Consider the following 16,048-nt stretch of genomic DNA (forward strand, 5'->3'; position numbering starts at 1 on the left):
CTCAGTTTTTCGCGGGTCATCGCCCCTGACTTCTGATCCCATTCACCCCACAATCCTCCCTCCTCTGCTCCCTCCCACCGAACCCCACCAATCAAAGGTCTAATGGCCGGGATACCATTTTTTAAAGTCAGATTTGTTTATTGAAAGGGAATACAGGAGATGTGTAAGATTATCAAAGGGTGCTAAGGTCCCTGTCATATATCAAGATTCTCTGACAATTATCGACACAAGGATTTGAAATTCTGAGTTTAGGTTTTTTTTTAAAGCAAAGATATATTCTTGTGAGGCTGAAGATAAAAGTGACTAGATGCAAAGTGGTCAGTATGTTAATTGTATGTTAATTATCCAGAAAATAACCAATAGCAATCCATTAGCACATCTAGAACAAAGAAAATTACAGCACAGGCACAGGCCCTTCGGCCCTCTCAGCCTGCGCCGATCCAGATCCTTTATCTAAACCTGTCTTCTATTTTCCAACGATCTACTTCCCTCTGTTCCCCGCCCATTCATACATCTGTCTAAATGCAATTTAAATGATGCTATCAAAAAGTAATCAAAAAAACACTTTATGCTCATTTTATCAGAAAACCCCCTGATCTCTGTCTGTGAAGAGAGCACGATTAAAGAGGCATCATGAGCTGCAATCAGGTAGCAAAAGGCAGGTTGAGAAATAGAAATTCGACTTCAAGGACTTGAGACGCTGTCTTGACCTGTAAGACAGCAGGCAGGGGCAGGCTTTGTTTAAATTAAATAACATGGCCTACTGCTGTGTGGTAGTCTGTTCCTTATTTTCGTATCATTATGATCAGATAAATGTTACCAATACAACTACAGGAATCTGGTCGTCTGACTTCCTGAAGGGTGCTTGGACCAGTTATGTCATAAATGTGAACATGAAATAAAATGTGCAAAGTAAAGTATGAATTTGAAATTGACTGAAGTTTGCAAACACTGGTCGAATAATTTCCCATTCTCTCACCCGGCTTCACCTGTCTTCATTTGGTCTTGACTTGCAAAGTGCATTGCCACAGTAGATCAATTAATAAATAAAATTGTCATGGATTTCACAAAATACAGAACAGAATCATAAAATACAATTCAAAGTATTCGCGAAAGTCCTAGAATACTCTTTAAAGAAATGTAGCTTTAATTATTCAGTTGCTGTAAATTTGCAACACTGATGTTAACCCCTACATGGTAAGAACACAGTTGTCCTATTGTGCTAGAGAGTGATTGTTTTCAAGTACAACATCAATCTACACAGGACAGTTTGATACAAACTGCAGTTATTGCAGCAATGTTCCTAAATCACTTACTGAAATCCATTAAACTGTCAAAACACTGTAACCAGCGCGCAATATGGATAATAACACTCATAGGGTGCCTATAAGTGCCATTCAGCAATCTTATTAAATAGAAATGAAAATTAAAAATTGTATACTGACAAGGGAGAGGTTGGCTTTCCATTGGATTTGAGGTCAGCTCTAACTCAATGTTGTCTGGCTACTCACAAGCCAACTTTCCGCGTAGCTTATTGCCTCCACCGTACTGTTTGCTGCACATTTGATTCCTGGTCTACTTTATGCAGTGCTGATAATCCCAAATATTCTCTCCTGCTGGTGGTTGGTCAAGGCCATTCTCATCCTGCCTTGATACGAGCTGACTGGGGCCAGTTTGATTGTTCCATGGCACTCTCCCAATACTTGGCTAGGATTACTCTTTCCATCTCCCAATATTGGCTGCTTATATTTCATGCTGCACTCACTTACCTGTTTGAATTTTGTGCATGTGGGCACATTTCGGGGGAAAGAATCATATGGTTCACATAGAACTGTGCTCAATGTTAAGATTCAAGCACATGGCAACTGGTACACTCGCAGTCTACTTAATAATATTTGGGTTGAAAAATTGAACCAAGTCTGGTTGCACAGTTTCGTATTCTAATTTGTTGAGCGACTCTTTTCCTCGGAGAGAGCGGGATTTGTGCATATCCGTGAGAGTGTGATTACTTTACTCAGGGGTCATGTAATTGTGAAAGCCTGCAGTTGACAACTTGCAGAGTTTACCAGTAAAACTAATTAGCCTTTCTTCATTTTATTCCCTCCAGCATTTTCAATTTTGTAATCTATTTTAAAATTTCCATTATAGCAAAATAAAACATCAGGATGAAAAACAGAATAGAAGAACAATTTTGCCTGACATTTTCTAATTAAACAAGGGTCAGATTTCTCATATCATTCCAGTACTGAAGAATAATTGAGACTGAATCCTTTCTGATGCTTTTTTACAAATTACATGTTATAACTGACATTATTCTTAGTGTTAAGCATAATATTTAGCAGGTGGAATTTTCCCAAAGTTTGACAGAGTGTCAGGCTCTGACTGAAAAACCCATGTGTTTCTCTCCAGAAACACAGGTGGGTTGTCAGACCAGATTGTCTGGCACTTGGAGAACAGAAAATCTGGGAGCGTGGTTTGCACTGTCACTCTGGCGGGTTGGGCCTGATAGCGGCAGATAACGCCAGCAAGGTTGTTCCACAGAGATCGGGGCACCATCTTTAAAGGACCCAGACTTGGCCCTAAAGCCCTGGGGCCTCGGGGCACCTTCACATACAACCCTGATGTGGTCATTCCAACTGATTTTTGCTTTTGAAAACCAGTAATGATCCACACCGGCATGACATTACGCCGCTGGTGTGGGGATCGATCCATTGTGGGCAGATGCTACAGCGTAAAGCCATTTAAGTCCATTTAAACGCATTCAAATTAATGTAAGTTAGGTTCATGTCCTTTCATGGGGCTGCCCAGATCTTGCTTAGCATGTTTCATTTTGAATGATGGGTGCAGGAATGACAATTGAAAGAAAAATCTTTCTCCTCTCTGTGTTCTAAATTGCATAAAATTAATTGATGATAGGTGAATTCAGTTACAAATAGAGAAAGGAATGTTTTCCTGTTTTGTGTTGTAACTAATCCAAGCATAACTCATTTCGGGCATTGAAATGAACAGCCTTCATTCTTCAATTTAATTTTTAAAAACCTCAGTCATTTTTGGATCGAAGACCAATTAGTGGCAATTTAACACCTTTGTACTCATATCTTCATTTAGTTCAACAAATTGAGTTTCATAAATCATGTTAGTCCATGACTTAGATTCATCTTCTATTGCTACAGGGAAATATAGGGTGAAAATTCTTCAGTATAGTTTCCCTTAAATATTTTGCCAAGATCTGTCCACGATAGCATATTATTCCAATTGGAAATGTTCTTTGTATCCTTCGTACTACATGATACAGAAAAAAACTAAGCCATGCTGAAAAATGAAAGCAAAAACTATTTGACAAAAATTATATCAGCAATGATTTTAGTATAGTGAAGGGTTCAAATACAATAGGACCAAAAATCTTGGAGTAAGACAGGAAGTCAAATGAAACATCTGTATTCGACCTCTACTCATTCTCCAGGTCATGCTCTGTTCCAAGGGGAAAGCTTTCTAATGCACCATAACTGGGAGCAACTAACTGATTCATAAAACTTGAGGTCGGCAAAACTTTCTCCAGCACCTAAACATACCGCTGTCACTATCCTTTCAACTTGAAACAACCACAGGGGCTTTAAAAACTTGCAGAATCACAGCTACAGCTAGAACAACTGACCAGCGACTAACCTGTAAACAGTTGATGATTCTTTTAAATAGTGTTGGTGAGGATACTTCAATGCTGCATCATGTGTGTTCAGCTTTGAGGCGAGGGCATTGTCCAGAGCACTGAGTCCAAAATGGCAGCACTGGCATCAGGTTCAGCATGCTGATTGGCACCATGTTCTGCTTGCTATGCATACTTCCTGCACCAAGCCCTTTACCTACAGGGAGTAAGGCACGATTCATGGCAGAGGTGTGAGCCCGCACAGCAGATGGTGTTTTGTTCCTCAAATGGCTTCCCATGTTCCCAAACAATGAGAAATGCTGAGTTCAATTTCCTCCCCCCCCCCCCCCCCCCCGCAGAATCACAGAAACTTAAAGCACAGAAGAAGTTCATTTGGCCTTTGTGCCAGTACTAGCTTCATCCCTTCACTGTTAAGAAATACAATTATCGAATTGCTGGTGATTTTGGAAATTCACCTTACCAAGAATAATTGCCTTCTAAAGAAGAGGATGGAAAAGAGAGAAAATTAGTGAATAAGAATGAGAAAAATAGTTAAATAGGAGAAATTAAAATTGGAATGAGCTTTAAGTTAATTTGGTTCCAATTGCTTTTGGTTTACAATTACATTTAAACATGTTATCACATTGGAACAGGTTCATCATGATGCCTGTTGTTGCCTTTTCACAAGGTGGGAGGGGAGGTTTGCTGGTGCTGATCACTATCCTAGTTTACCTTTGATTCAAATCTGTGGTCATCACTTACCTGAAGGAGCACAATAGTACTCGAATCACAAACTGCCCAACCACAGCCAGAGCCTTGCAAAACCCATTGCGTTATCCCTCTCAACTATTTCTTCCTTTTATTTGTATTCAGGAATACTGCACAAAGGAAATGGAGAAAACCAGTTTATATCCCAGCAGCCACTTGTCATTACAAGCATCATGGGAAATGGTCGTCAACGGAGCGTTGCATGTCCAAACTGCAACAGCCTGGCACATGACAATAAACTCTATGCACCAGTTGCCGTGGCATGCGGCCCAGATGGCAGTGTCTACATTGGGGACTTTAATTTTGTACGCCGGATCTTCCCATCTGGAAATGCCATAAATATTTTAGAATTGAGGTATGATGTGCTTGGACTGATTTATATGTTAGAGTTTCAAACTTAAAGTTCAACTATTGCAAGCCTATCATTTCAAAGATTTCACTGTCATCAGGATGGTGAATGTATAACTAACTGCATATTCTATGTACTTTGAATCTCCCAATAGATTCCCGAGGTTCTTTTTTAGCCCAGTACATTTAAGTGCTGGTGTTACTTCCAGTTACAGTAAATTTCTATGCATCCTGTTTGCATTATGTGGTTTCTCTCTTCTGAAGCCTGTGTCTGATGATAAGCTATGATTGTAGAAGCAGCAATAGTTTTCCTGGGTAGCCACTTTTCACAGCTGAGCTGACATAGTGTTTGCAAGTTGGTTGTTAACACTGTTGGGCGTCACAGTCATGCCCACTGGCATATTCACACAGAGGCAGTTTTTGAGTAACTCAATTATTGGGGAAGTGATGTTCAGAATGAGCGGAACAGACCATTTCACCATAGAGGGAATCTGCGGGAAGCCATATTCCAGCCATCTCTTTGCTTCGGCAGATTCACTTGCAGTACCACAGGTTTGGGGCCTACACAAGTTCACTGATGGCCTTCGGCAGTGGAGGGTTGGGAGGTGTGGGGAGGGGGTGGAGGAACCTGCCCAACATGGGTCCACATGTGACTCCACTCTCATTCCATCAAGTTTGACTCTTAATTGCCCTCTGAAGAGGCCTAAAAAGCCATTCAGTTACCACTACCTTATCAGAACAAATAGGAATGGGAATTAATTAAAGCCTTGCCAGCCATATACAAACCTCAAGATTTTTGCAGGTAAGGCTGCAAACATTTGCCTTTCTCAGATGATGCTCTTCTCCTTGTTGAAGTGCATCCACATCGCAATTTATGGAATAAAATTACACTGAATATTTAATGGACTCTGTTCTCTATCTTAACAGAAATTTTAACTGGTTTAATATTAATTATTCAAAATATTCACTATAATTAACAGAATATCTACTAAAAAATCAGCATGGTTTCCCCCAGTTTTTGTGTATATTTTTATTAAATTTGATTTCCTTTAAATTAATTTACAGAGTAACTAAATCCTGTTTTTTTTTATCTCTGATCTATTGCCTTTGTGATTCTCAACTTCATCAGAAACCGAGACATGAGACACAGGTAGGCTAAAATTTTGAATGCTTTTGACTTGCAGTTGCCAGTTTAAAGTTGTCCCCCACCACCCCCAAGCCAAAAGCATTTCATATTCTTTAAATGAAGTGCTCAAATGTAGAGCTTGAAATCATGCCTTGCAGTTTGTGGGAAGACTTTTATATTTTATAGCAGGGCTGAAACTCCAGAACTGTGCACTTCCTCCAAAATGTCCATGGACTTCACCTTAGAATTCGGCCCATCGTGTCTGCACCGGCTCTTTGAAAGAGCACCCTACCCAAGTCCACACCACCACCCTATCCCCATAACCCAGTAACCAATGGGGTGCTCAGATGGTTGGAGATCATGGGACTGGGACAGAAAGAAGTCAGAGGTCAAAGGAGGTGAAGAATGTGGGAGGGTGGGGTAAATAGGAGATCACAGATGGATTGAGGGGCTGTCAGTTGATGATGGGATGTGTAAAGGGGTTTGTAGCATCCCCACCATCTCTTGGCCCACAAGGGGTGCTCTCAGAACACATCTCATAGATCTGGCATGTTTTTCCCTTCCTCTTACCTGCAGGGATTCCCAGGATCCGAGAAACTCGGGTTCCTTGGTTTTAAATAGATCCTGTCAAAATATAGTGTTTTACAGGCCAACTTGCCTTCTGAGAGCATATTGGTTGCTGCCACATCTGCCTCCTTTAAAACTGGGTGGATGGATTGGGGGTCAGGGTTGGGATTTTATAAGTGTTCCCTTCTGTCTACTCTGAACCCACCTGTCCACTCTGAACCCACCTGTCCTTGAGGATAAAAATTACCTTCTAAATGTTTGCAGCAAGGAAATCACCTGTACAATCACAATTCAAAAGCAATTACATTACTTGAATGATACATTTTAAAATCACAACATTTATTTATGGTGCACTGAAGATTCAAAGCTATAGCACCTCATCTCATGGGGCAGCACGGTAGCATTGTGGATAGCACAATTGCTTCACAGCTCCAGGGTCCCAGGTTCGATTCCAGCTTGGGTCACTGTCTGTGCGGAGTCTGCACATCCTCCCCGTGTGTGCGTGGGTTTCCTCCGGGTGCTCCAGTTTCCTCCCACAGTCCAAAGATGTGCAGGTTAGGTGGATTGGCCATGATAAATTGCCCTTAGTGTACAAAATTGCCCTTAGTGTTGGGAGGGGTTGCTGGGTTATGGGGATGGGGTGGGGGTGTTGACCTTGGGTGGGGTGCTCTTTCCGGGAGCCGGTGCAGACTCGATGGGCCGAATGGCCTCCTTCTGCACTGTAGATTCTATGATTATCTGGCTGACCTTTATAGGTCCATTATGTCTGTTAAACAATAATATGAGCTGTTGGTGCGGGGTGGGGAGGAGCATAGGGTGTCGCTTTATGCGGACGACTTGCTGCTGTATGTGGCGGACCCGGTGGGAGGAATGCCAGAGGTAATGAGGATCCTTCGGGAATTCGGGGACTTTTCGGGGTACAAGCTCAATATGGGGAAGAGCGAGCTGTTCGTCGTTTAACTAGGGGACCAGGAGAGGGGGATTGGCGAGCTCCCACTAAAAAGGGCGGAGAGGAGCTTCAGATATTTGGGGGTCCAGGTGGCCAGGAGCTGGGGGGCCCTGCATAGGCTTAACTTTACAAGGCTGGTGGAGCAAATGGAGGAGGAGTTCAAGAGGTGGGACGTGTTGTCACTGTCCCTGGCGGGTAGGGTGCAGTCAATCAAAATAACGGTGCTCCCAAGGTTTTTGTTCCTGTTCCAGCGTCTCCCCGTGTTTATCCCGAAGGCTTTTTTCAGGCGGATTAACAGGAGTATAATGGGGTTTGTGTAGGCACGAGGGACTCCGAGAGTGAGAAGGGTGTTCCTGGAGCGGAGTAGAGATAGGGGGGGCTGGCGCTGCCCAACCTCTGTGGGTACTACTGGGCGTCCAATGCGACAATGGTGCGCAAGTGGGTGATGGAGGGGGAGGGGGCTGCATGGAAGAGGCTGGAGACGGCGTCCTGTGTGGGTACGAGTCTGGGGGCGCTGGCAACGGCGCCGCTGCCGCTCCCTCCAAGGAGGTATACCACGAGCCCGGTGGTGGTGGCGGCCCTCACATTTTGGGGGCAGTGGAGGCGGCATAGGGGGGAAGTTAGGGCCTCGGCGTGGACCCCATTATGGGGGAACCACCGGTTCGCCCCAGGAAGAACAGGTGGAGGGTTTTCGGGGTGGCACAGGGCAGGGATACGAAAGTTGGGGGACCTGTTTGTGGACGGGAAGTTCGCGAGCTTGGGTGAGCTGGAGGAGAAGTACGGGCTCCCCCCGGGGAACACCTTCAGGTACTTACAGGTAAGGGCGTTTGCCAGACGGCAGGTGGTGGAATTCCCGTGGCTACTGCCACACACAGTACAGGATAAGGTGCTCTCGGGGGGGGGTGGGTGGGAGTGGGGAAGATCTCGGAAACTTACCAGGTGATGCAGGAGGAGGAGGAGGCCTCAGTGATGGAGTTGAAAGGTAAGTGGGAGGAGGAGTTGGGAGAGGAGATCGAAGAGGGGACGTGGGCCCATGCCCTAGGGAGGGTGAACTCTTCCTCGTCATGCGCGAGGCTCAGCCTCATACAGTTTAAGGTGCTGCACAGGGCACACATGACCGGGACAAGGATGAGCAGGTTCTTTGGGGGTGAGGACAGGTGTGTTAGGTGCTCAGGGAGCCCAGCAAATCACACCCATATGTTCTGGGCATGCCCAGCGCTGGAGGAATTTTGGAAGGGCGTAGCGAGGATGGTGTCGAGGGTGGTAGGATCCAGGGTCAAACCGGGCTGGGGGCTCGCAATATTTGGGGTGGCAGAGGAGCCGGGAGTGCAGGAGGCGAAAGAGGCTGGAACTCTGGCCTTTGCGTCCCTGGTAGCCCGGCGAAGGATTCTCCTTCAGTGGAAAGATACGAGGCCCCCAAGCGTGGAATCCTGGATCAGCGATATGGCAGGGTTCATTAAATTGGAGAGGGTGAAATTCGCCTTGAGAGGGTCGGTACAAGGGTTCTTTAGGCGGTGGCAACCGTTCTTAGACTTTCTGGCAGAACGATAGACATTGGTCAATGGCAGCAGCAGCTCGGGGGGGTGGGGTGGGGGGGGTTTACTTTATTTTTGTTTATGTTATTTACACTGGAGGGTCTGAGGGGGTGTATACACCTGTTGTGTTAAGTCGGGGTGTTAATGTTAATTTATTATTTATGTGCAGGGGGGAGGGGTTTGGGGGGGTTGCTTTTTTAGATTGTGTTTTGTACTTAACCCTGTTGGGTTCTTTTTTCTTTCTCATTTTGTTATTGATATTTTATGAAAACCTTTAATAAAAATTTTTTTTTTTAAATAAATAAATAATATGAGCTGTATGTGTCACACAAATGTTTAAAGGTTCAAGTAAAATACTGTGCTGCATATTCATAATGTGACTAATATAATATTTACAGAATACAAAATGTTGCAAGGAGTGCATGTTTAATCCCTAGGGCAAGCTCTAGCTCACTGTGAGTTGTGTTTATACCGGAATGCTCCACAGATTCAACAAGTGTATAATGACGCAATTAAAAAAAATAAACCATACTCAATTAATTTTGTTTGATTTATGCTGATGATGTTGTCATTATAAACTGTGCAAATCAGAATGTATGAGTACTTTACTACTGCTGCACATAGCTTTTGCATCTGTTGGAACTAAATAGATATTCCACTGCCGCTAAAACATTGACCTGATAAAGTGGAAAATTGCCCACATCCACAAAAAGCTGAACAAATCCTGTCCGGATAATTGCCACCCTGTTATTAGATAAATGATGGAAGGCTGAAAGTGCTATCAAACAACACTTAATTACTGGCGCTCAGTTTGGGTTCAGACTTCATTGTAGCCTTAGCCCGAACATGGATAGAAGAGCTGAGTTCCAGAGATGAGTGAGAGTCACTGCCGTTAATATAAAGGCAGTGTTAGAGCAAGTATGGCATCGAGGAGCCCAAATGAAATTGAAGTCAATGGAGATCAGGGGGAAACTGGTTGGAGTCAAAATTAGCATAAAGGAAGATGGTTGTGTTTGTTGGCAGCCAATCAGCTCAGTTCCAGCACATCACCGCAAGAGTTCATCTGAGTAGTGTCCAAGGCACAACCATTTTTGGTTGCTTCATCAATGAGCTTCAGTCCCATTTGCAATGTCCTGATACATGCGAGTGGTGTGTCCTTCCCACTTACACGACCGTGTGCTCCTCGCCCACCTCAGAATCCGTTCCTTGTCCTGGAATTTGTGGAGCTCCACTATTATTTCCCGTGGTGGCTCCACCTCTGGGGGCTTGGCAAAGCCCCCCTCCCCGACCAGTTTTCCGAAATAAATTCCGTCGGCTTCCTACCTTCTGTGCCCTCCAGCGGCCCGATGATCCGGAGGTTCTGCCATTGAGACCTGGGGCTGAATTCCGCCCCGCCGCTACGACGCCGGCTGCCGAATTTTCCGGGCGGTGGCGGGGAGTCCCGCCAGGATGGACCATGTCCATTTCATGCCAGCGGGACTGGCCAAAAACGATCGCCCGCTCGGCCCATCGGCGTGAAATGGACATGGGTCCATCCCGGCGGGACCTGGCATGGAGGGCGGCTAGCGGAGTCCTCGGGGGAGGGCGGGGGGGAATCCGGCCCGGGGGGGGGCCCAGGGTGGCCTGGCCCGCGATCAGGGCCCACCGATCTGCGGGCGGGCCCGTGCCGTGGGGGCACCTGCACCGGCCACTGTAAGGCTCCGCCATGGCCGGCACAGAGAAGAAACCCCCTGCGCATGCGCACGATGCACGCCGGCGGTTCTGCGCATGCACCAACTCACCCCACGGCAGCCCTTCGGCGCCGGTTGGCGTGGCGCCAACCCTGCCGGTGTCGGCCTAGCCCCCGGAAGTGCGGAGGATTCTGCAACTTCCGGCCAGCACAATGCCGGAGTGTTTCGCGCCGCTTTTGGCGCCAGCTTCAGGCCGTCCCACCAATTGCGGGAGAATCCCAGCCCTGTTTTCTTGGTGGTCCACCTTCCCCTTTTGCGCCTTTTGGGACGTCACCATCCTTGCAACCTCGGCTTTGAGCGAGGCGAATCGCTTGTCCTTGTCGGTGGCTGCTTTCTCCAGGCCCCGCACTGTCGCCTCCTGGGCCTACAACCTCCGCTCGGTCCTATATTCCCTTTATTGGGGTCAATGCGACCTCTAATGCCGACCTCATTGCCAACATGAGGTGGCTGTTTTATCTCTCTGTGCTTTCAGAGCTCTGCGGAGGTAAACTCTCAGCTTCTCTGTCGATGATTGGGCCAACATTGGTGATCCTGTTGGGTCTGCCATGCTCAGGTCTGGATTTCCACTTGGGTTCCCTTTGTTCTGGGGTTGGATTCTTCCTCTCTTTGCTCTTGCTGGTCTTGCGGCCTGGCTGCTGGTTTTCCTGCATCTTAGTCGGTTGGGTGGTGAGTGAGGGTTACGTTGGGGAACTTTTGTTGCCCGTTTGTTAAAAAGATCTAATGTGAAGTTTCTAGGAGAGAGCCATCTTTTGTGTGACCGCTCAGCTCATGGCCACCACCGGAAGTCAATATTTACATTTATATAGTGGTCACACTTTTGGTTTAATTAGAAATATATCACTCTAATTTAGGTACAGAGTAAAATAAAGTTGTCATAGTCCCAGATGACCATAGGCTGCTTTCCCCTTTGATGGGGAGAGCTGATTGGTGGTGATTTAATCTGAGGGTCACCACACCTCAGGTGAGGGGCATGATTGAGAAGGTGGGACCTTCGGGAATAACCTCAGCTGGTACGAATATAGCCTGTGGAAGGCTGAAGTCATACACTGAAGCAGTCCAGTTAGGATAACTAACGTAAGAGAATGCAGGATTTTACACCAAAATTAAAGGACCGTGGTAAACAAGGTGCTAATTATTGATGTTTGGCTGTAGGAGATTTTCTTGTGGGTTGATGTGACAGAGTGACAGATTTCCTGTCTGGTGAGATGCTTAACTTCCATCAGGCAGGCAGCTTGATGCCAGCTGAGAGCTGGCAAAACTTATTTAAAAATACAGCTGGTGGATCAAGTGTTTGTGTCCAATGGGACACAAAGCAGACACCACATCAGTGTTTAACCAACCAAATTCAGTCATGCCATCCGTCAAGCATTTAAAGAGAAGGACACACAAATTGCCTCTTGTGCCACTCAGCAACACGGCTTGTAGCAGTTGTTCTTCATCCGTTGGCAGCACTCGCACAGCGAAGGCAGCTAGAATTGGTATTTCATCATTGGCGTCAGCTGTTGGCTAATAGCTTCTGAGAGATTGTTCCAGGAGTGATTGAACAGACAACAGTGGCATGGCAGATGGTCAACCACACCCAAGGGTATTGTAAACCAGACCTAGAACCTTCCAAAATATCATAATATAGTACTGCAACTCAATGCTCCACATGTGCACTAAAATCCACTGTAAATTATAAAGTTAAAATGGCCTCATACAAACATAGATATCTGTTTCTGAGCGGCATGCACTACATAAACTAATCCCCTAATATGGCGCAGTAAAATACAGGATGTGGTTTGTTTTAGGTTGTTAATCAGCTAATTTCTTTGTTCGTGCGGTTCCTGCTGCTTGTTTGTTTCCAGGGAAGAAAGTGTTATTTAAACTTTGAAAACTTTCCAGAATGACTTGAGTGTCATTACACCTACCAGGGTTACAGATTACCTGGTATGAGGGGAAAAGAAGAGTTAATACACTCCATGGTCACTTGTGCAAGATCTTGGGTTGTTTGTCACGGCAATCATTTTTTTTTTGAAGGATCTGGCCTCTAGTGTCTGCAAAGTATCCCTGGTAAATATGATGACAGTTGAAAAGTCACCTTGACTTGAAGAACATTGCAAATCGGAAACCACAATGTTATCAGAACAGTAACATTAGAACAAAGCTGCCCCTTAATATTGCCAGATTAAATCACAAACATTGTTATTTCTTAATAACACTTTTGCTACTTTTTAACACAATACATTTTGAGTCTGTAAGGAATGCAGGAAATAGAAGCCAAGAAAAACTCTCTAACTTCTGAAATGCATTTCTCTTGTTTCAGCCATAGTCCTGCTCATAAGTATTACCTAGCAGTGGATCCCGTTTCCGGATTGCTTTATCTGTCCGATACCAGCAGCAGGAAAGTGTACAGAGTGAAGTCCCTTGTTCAAACCAAAGACCTCCTAAGGAATTCTCAGGTGGTGGCTGGAACTGGCGATCAGTGTCTACCATTTGATCAGAACCACTGTGGAGATGGGGGCAAAGCATTTGAAGCCTCTCTCACCAGTCCCAGAGGTAAAGTACATTCTCAATCGAACCTTGAATTTCATTTCATCAGCACCTTTCTAACTACTTAAGATGATGGATTTTTCAGCAAATCCATTGGGGATGGGTAGTTTCATATGGTGCACTTTGTTGATGACAGGAGAGACCAATTTACGAGGGGAAGAATCTGCCATCAATTCTACATTTGAGGTGGTTATCAGGTTTCAATGTGGGTTGATTTTCTTTTCGCGTTGGTGTCTGTTTTCAAGTTGCTGTCGACCATCGCCATAGTGGCATGCACCGACCCACAGATAATGCTGCCATTTTCATGCCATTGGCATGTCTCCCAGATGTGAAAATCAATGATTAGGGCCTTCATGTCATGCTTGCAAACATCCTTGAATCAGAGCTTTGGGCATCCTGCTGGTCTTCTGGATACCTTGCCATAAAGAAAATTCTTGGGAATTTAACTTCAGCTACCTGATAAAATGAATTCTTGTTCACCACTCGAGAAACATTAGCTGCAGCAAAGCACTCAGGAAATCTGCTGGGTCTAATGATTGTATGTCAAATATTCAAAAGCAGGTTGCATCTGAAGTAATTTGCAATACAGTGCATAATTAGGGTGTATCATGTCTGTTCGGTAATGCAGCAGAGTTTTGTCTTCAAATAAAAAGCTTATTATAATCATAGATTAGAAATTACTTTGTGTAATGTTGGCGCACAACGAGTGAACAGATTGTTTGGTTTGGTTTATTGTCACGTGTACCGAGGTACAGTGAAAAGTATTTTTCTGCGAGCAGCTCAACAGATCATTAAGTACATGAAAAGAAAAGAAAAGAAAAAGAAATACAAAATAGGGCAACACAAGGTAACACAAGATTGTGTATGTATTTCCCCAATATTTTACTGAAGTTGTTAACCTGTTTAAAATAGATTAATTCCCCTGTTAAAGGAGTGAGATGCAGAATGTGAAACAAATGCATTTATCTTCATGCAATGTTGCACATAATGGGCGTGAATCACTCAAAGAATGGCTAAGGGCACAATCGAACCAAATGTGACGATGTCCCATAGCGAGCACGTTTAGTATGTTTGCCGATGCTCGCAGCTAAAAGACACACAACGCTATCTAACGTGGCTCCAGTTAGATATGGGACCTCAGCGGGGAACGCGCAGCCGAGGCCACACTAAGTCACATTTCCTGCACTGAGGAGCCCCGCACAACAAAACTCCTCAGTGCAGGGAGAGATGGGGACGGCTTTTAAAAATGGCGTCCCATGGCTGCCATGGCCTGGATCCTACTAAAATCCATTGAACCTCCCTTACCGGCTCAGGAAAGGAATTCCTTTGCAACCTGTAACCATCTCTTTCTGCCATTTCCATGGCCATGGCCTCATCGCAGGCCTCCTTCCACATCCGCCTATTGTCTTTACTAAGCTAAGATTGGATTTTATTGCACTTTAGGCTTCCTGCAAAAGTATTTCTTGGGGTGATTTCTAAGTTTGTGCCATATCCATGGTATCAAGAGAGTTTCTTTGACTCCAGAATTTAATCTGCTACAGTCTACAACCACTTCTTTTGACTGAATACAGCTCTCAATGCAATTTCATTCTTAGTTGTTCCATAGTATGAGTCCAGAATCTCATTAATTTTGGCATATTAGGGAGATGATGACATATTGGTAATGTCACTGGACTCATAATCCAAAGGCCCAGACTAATGATCTGATGAGACAATTTCAAATCCCTCCATGGCAGCTGGTAGAATTAAAATTTAATTAACAAAAGAAAAATTCAATTAAGTAAAAAAAAATAATCTGGAATTCAAAAGCAAGTCTCAGCAATGGTGAGCATGAATCTTCCTCCCTTACCTTCTCTGGCCTACATGTGACTCCACCATCACAGCAATGTGGTGGACTCTTAACTGGTCTCCAGGGAAATTAGGAATGGGCAGTAAATATTGGCCTTGCCAATGACGGCCACATCCCACAACCAAATTTTTAAAAGTATTCCATAGGACTGGGATCTCTCAGGCTAGTGAGAAAATACATCAAAAGCATTTTGCCCCATCAGAGTCATATACTTTATCCTCATCTTCTTTGTTATTTCTTCAGCCAGGTTTGAAGCCTTCTTTTATAATTGCTTTGTTAGGATTGAATTAACCTGTTGTTCCCAAATATGTCCAGTGTGCTATTTATTTACATTGGCTTTTGTACTGTGCTGATTTATTGAATTGTACATGAACACGATATGCACATGGCGCAGTATCTCAATCTACTCAAACGTCTTCAAAATCAGCTTTCGGGGTTCCAGGAAGTGTGTCACACATTCTTATTCAACCTTTAATTTTTCAAGTTGTTATAACCCAGCTGGAGGCCAAGGGATCTGCAAGCTCAGAGTCCCTGTGACCTCACCTGAGTACGATCTCCCAAGATGTGGGGGCGGAACCACCCCCTTAAGCCAGGGGCCTCTAGGACATTAAAACCCTGGCCCGCGGAAGACCCGTCAAGAAGTAGAAGATGTGTTTGTGGTTTCACCCCCACAACCCAAAAGATGTACAAGATAGGTTGATTGAACACGCTAAATTGCCCCTTAATTGGACAAAATTAATTAGGTACTCTAAAGTAGGAGATGTAATATAATAGGTATCATAAATTGGGGTTTTCCTACAGTCATTGGTTCCGAGTGGTCACTTGCCTGGGACTTTACAAAAATGAAATGTAAAAATGGCATCCCGATCTCTCAACCACCCCCCCGTGACGCGACCCCCGAACCCCCTCAAAATCCTAACTCACCAATAAGGATGGCTTTGCACCGCTGCATCCCTCCCCACCCATGCAGGGCACCCCCGGACCTGGGCCTGATCCTCGTT

The 16,048-nt window shown here is 44.8% G+C and overlaps 1 protein-coding gene across 3 annotated transcripts in view; it reads left to right on the plus strand.

The window, feature by feature from the left end:
• The window catches only part of tenm1 (teneurin transmembrane protein 1), a 1,545,585-nt gene that overhangs the window by 1,351,910 nt on the left and 177,627 nt on the right, over positions 1-16,048 (plus strand). For all 3 annotated transcript variants that reach the window (XM_072505612.1, XM_072505613.1, XM_072505614.1), the window contains 3 exons: positions 4,517-4,766; positions 5,889-5,909; positions 12,972-13,204. In XM_072505612.1, coding sequence (XP_072361713.1) covers positions 4,517-4,766; positions 5,889-5,909; positions 12,972-13,204 — 504 coding nt within the window. The remainder of the gene's footprint in view (positions 1-4,516; positions 4,767-5,888; positions 5,910-12,971; positions 13,205-16,048) is intronic.

Source organism: Scyliorhinus torazame, chromosome 5, assembly GCF_047496885.1.
Source record: "Scyliorhinus torazame isolate Kashiwa2021f chromosome 5, sScyTor2.1, whole genome shotgun sequence".
Lineage (NCBI taxonomy): Eukaryota > Metazoa > Chordata > Chondrichthyes > Carcharhiniformes > Scyliorhinidae > Scyliorhinus > Scyliorhinus torazame.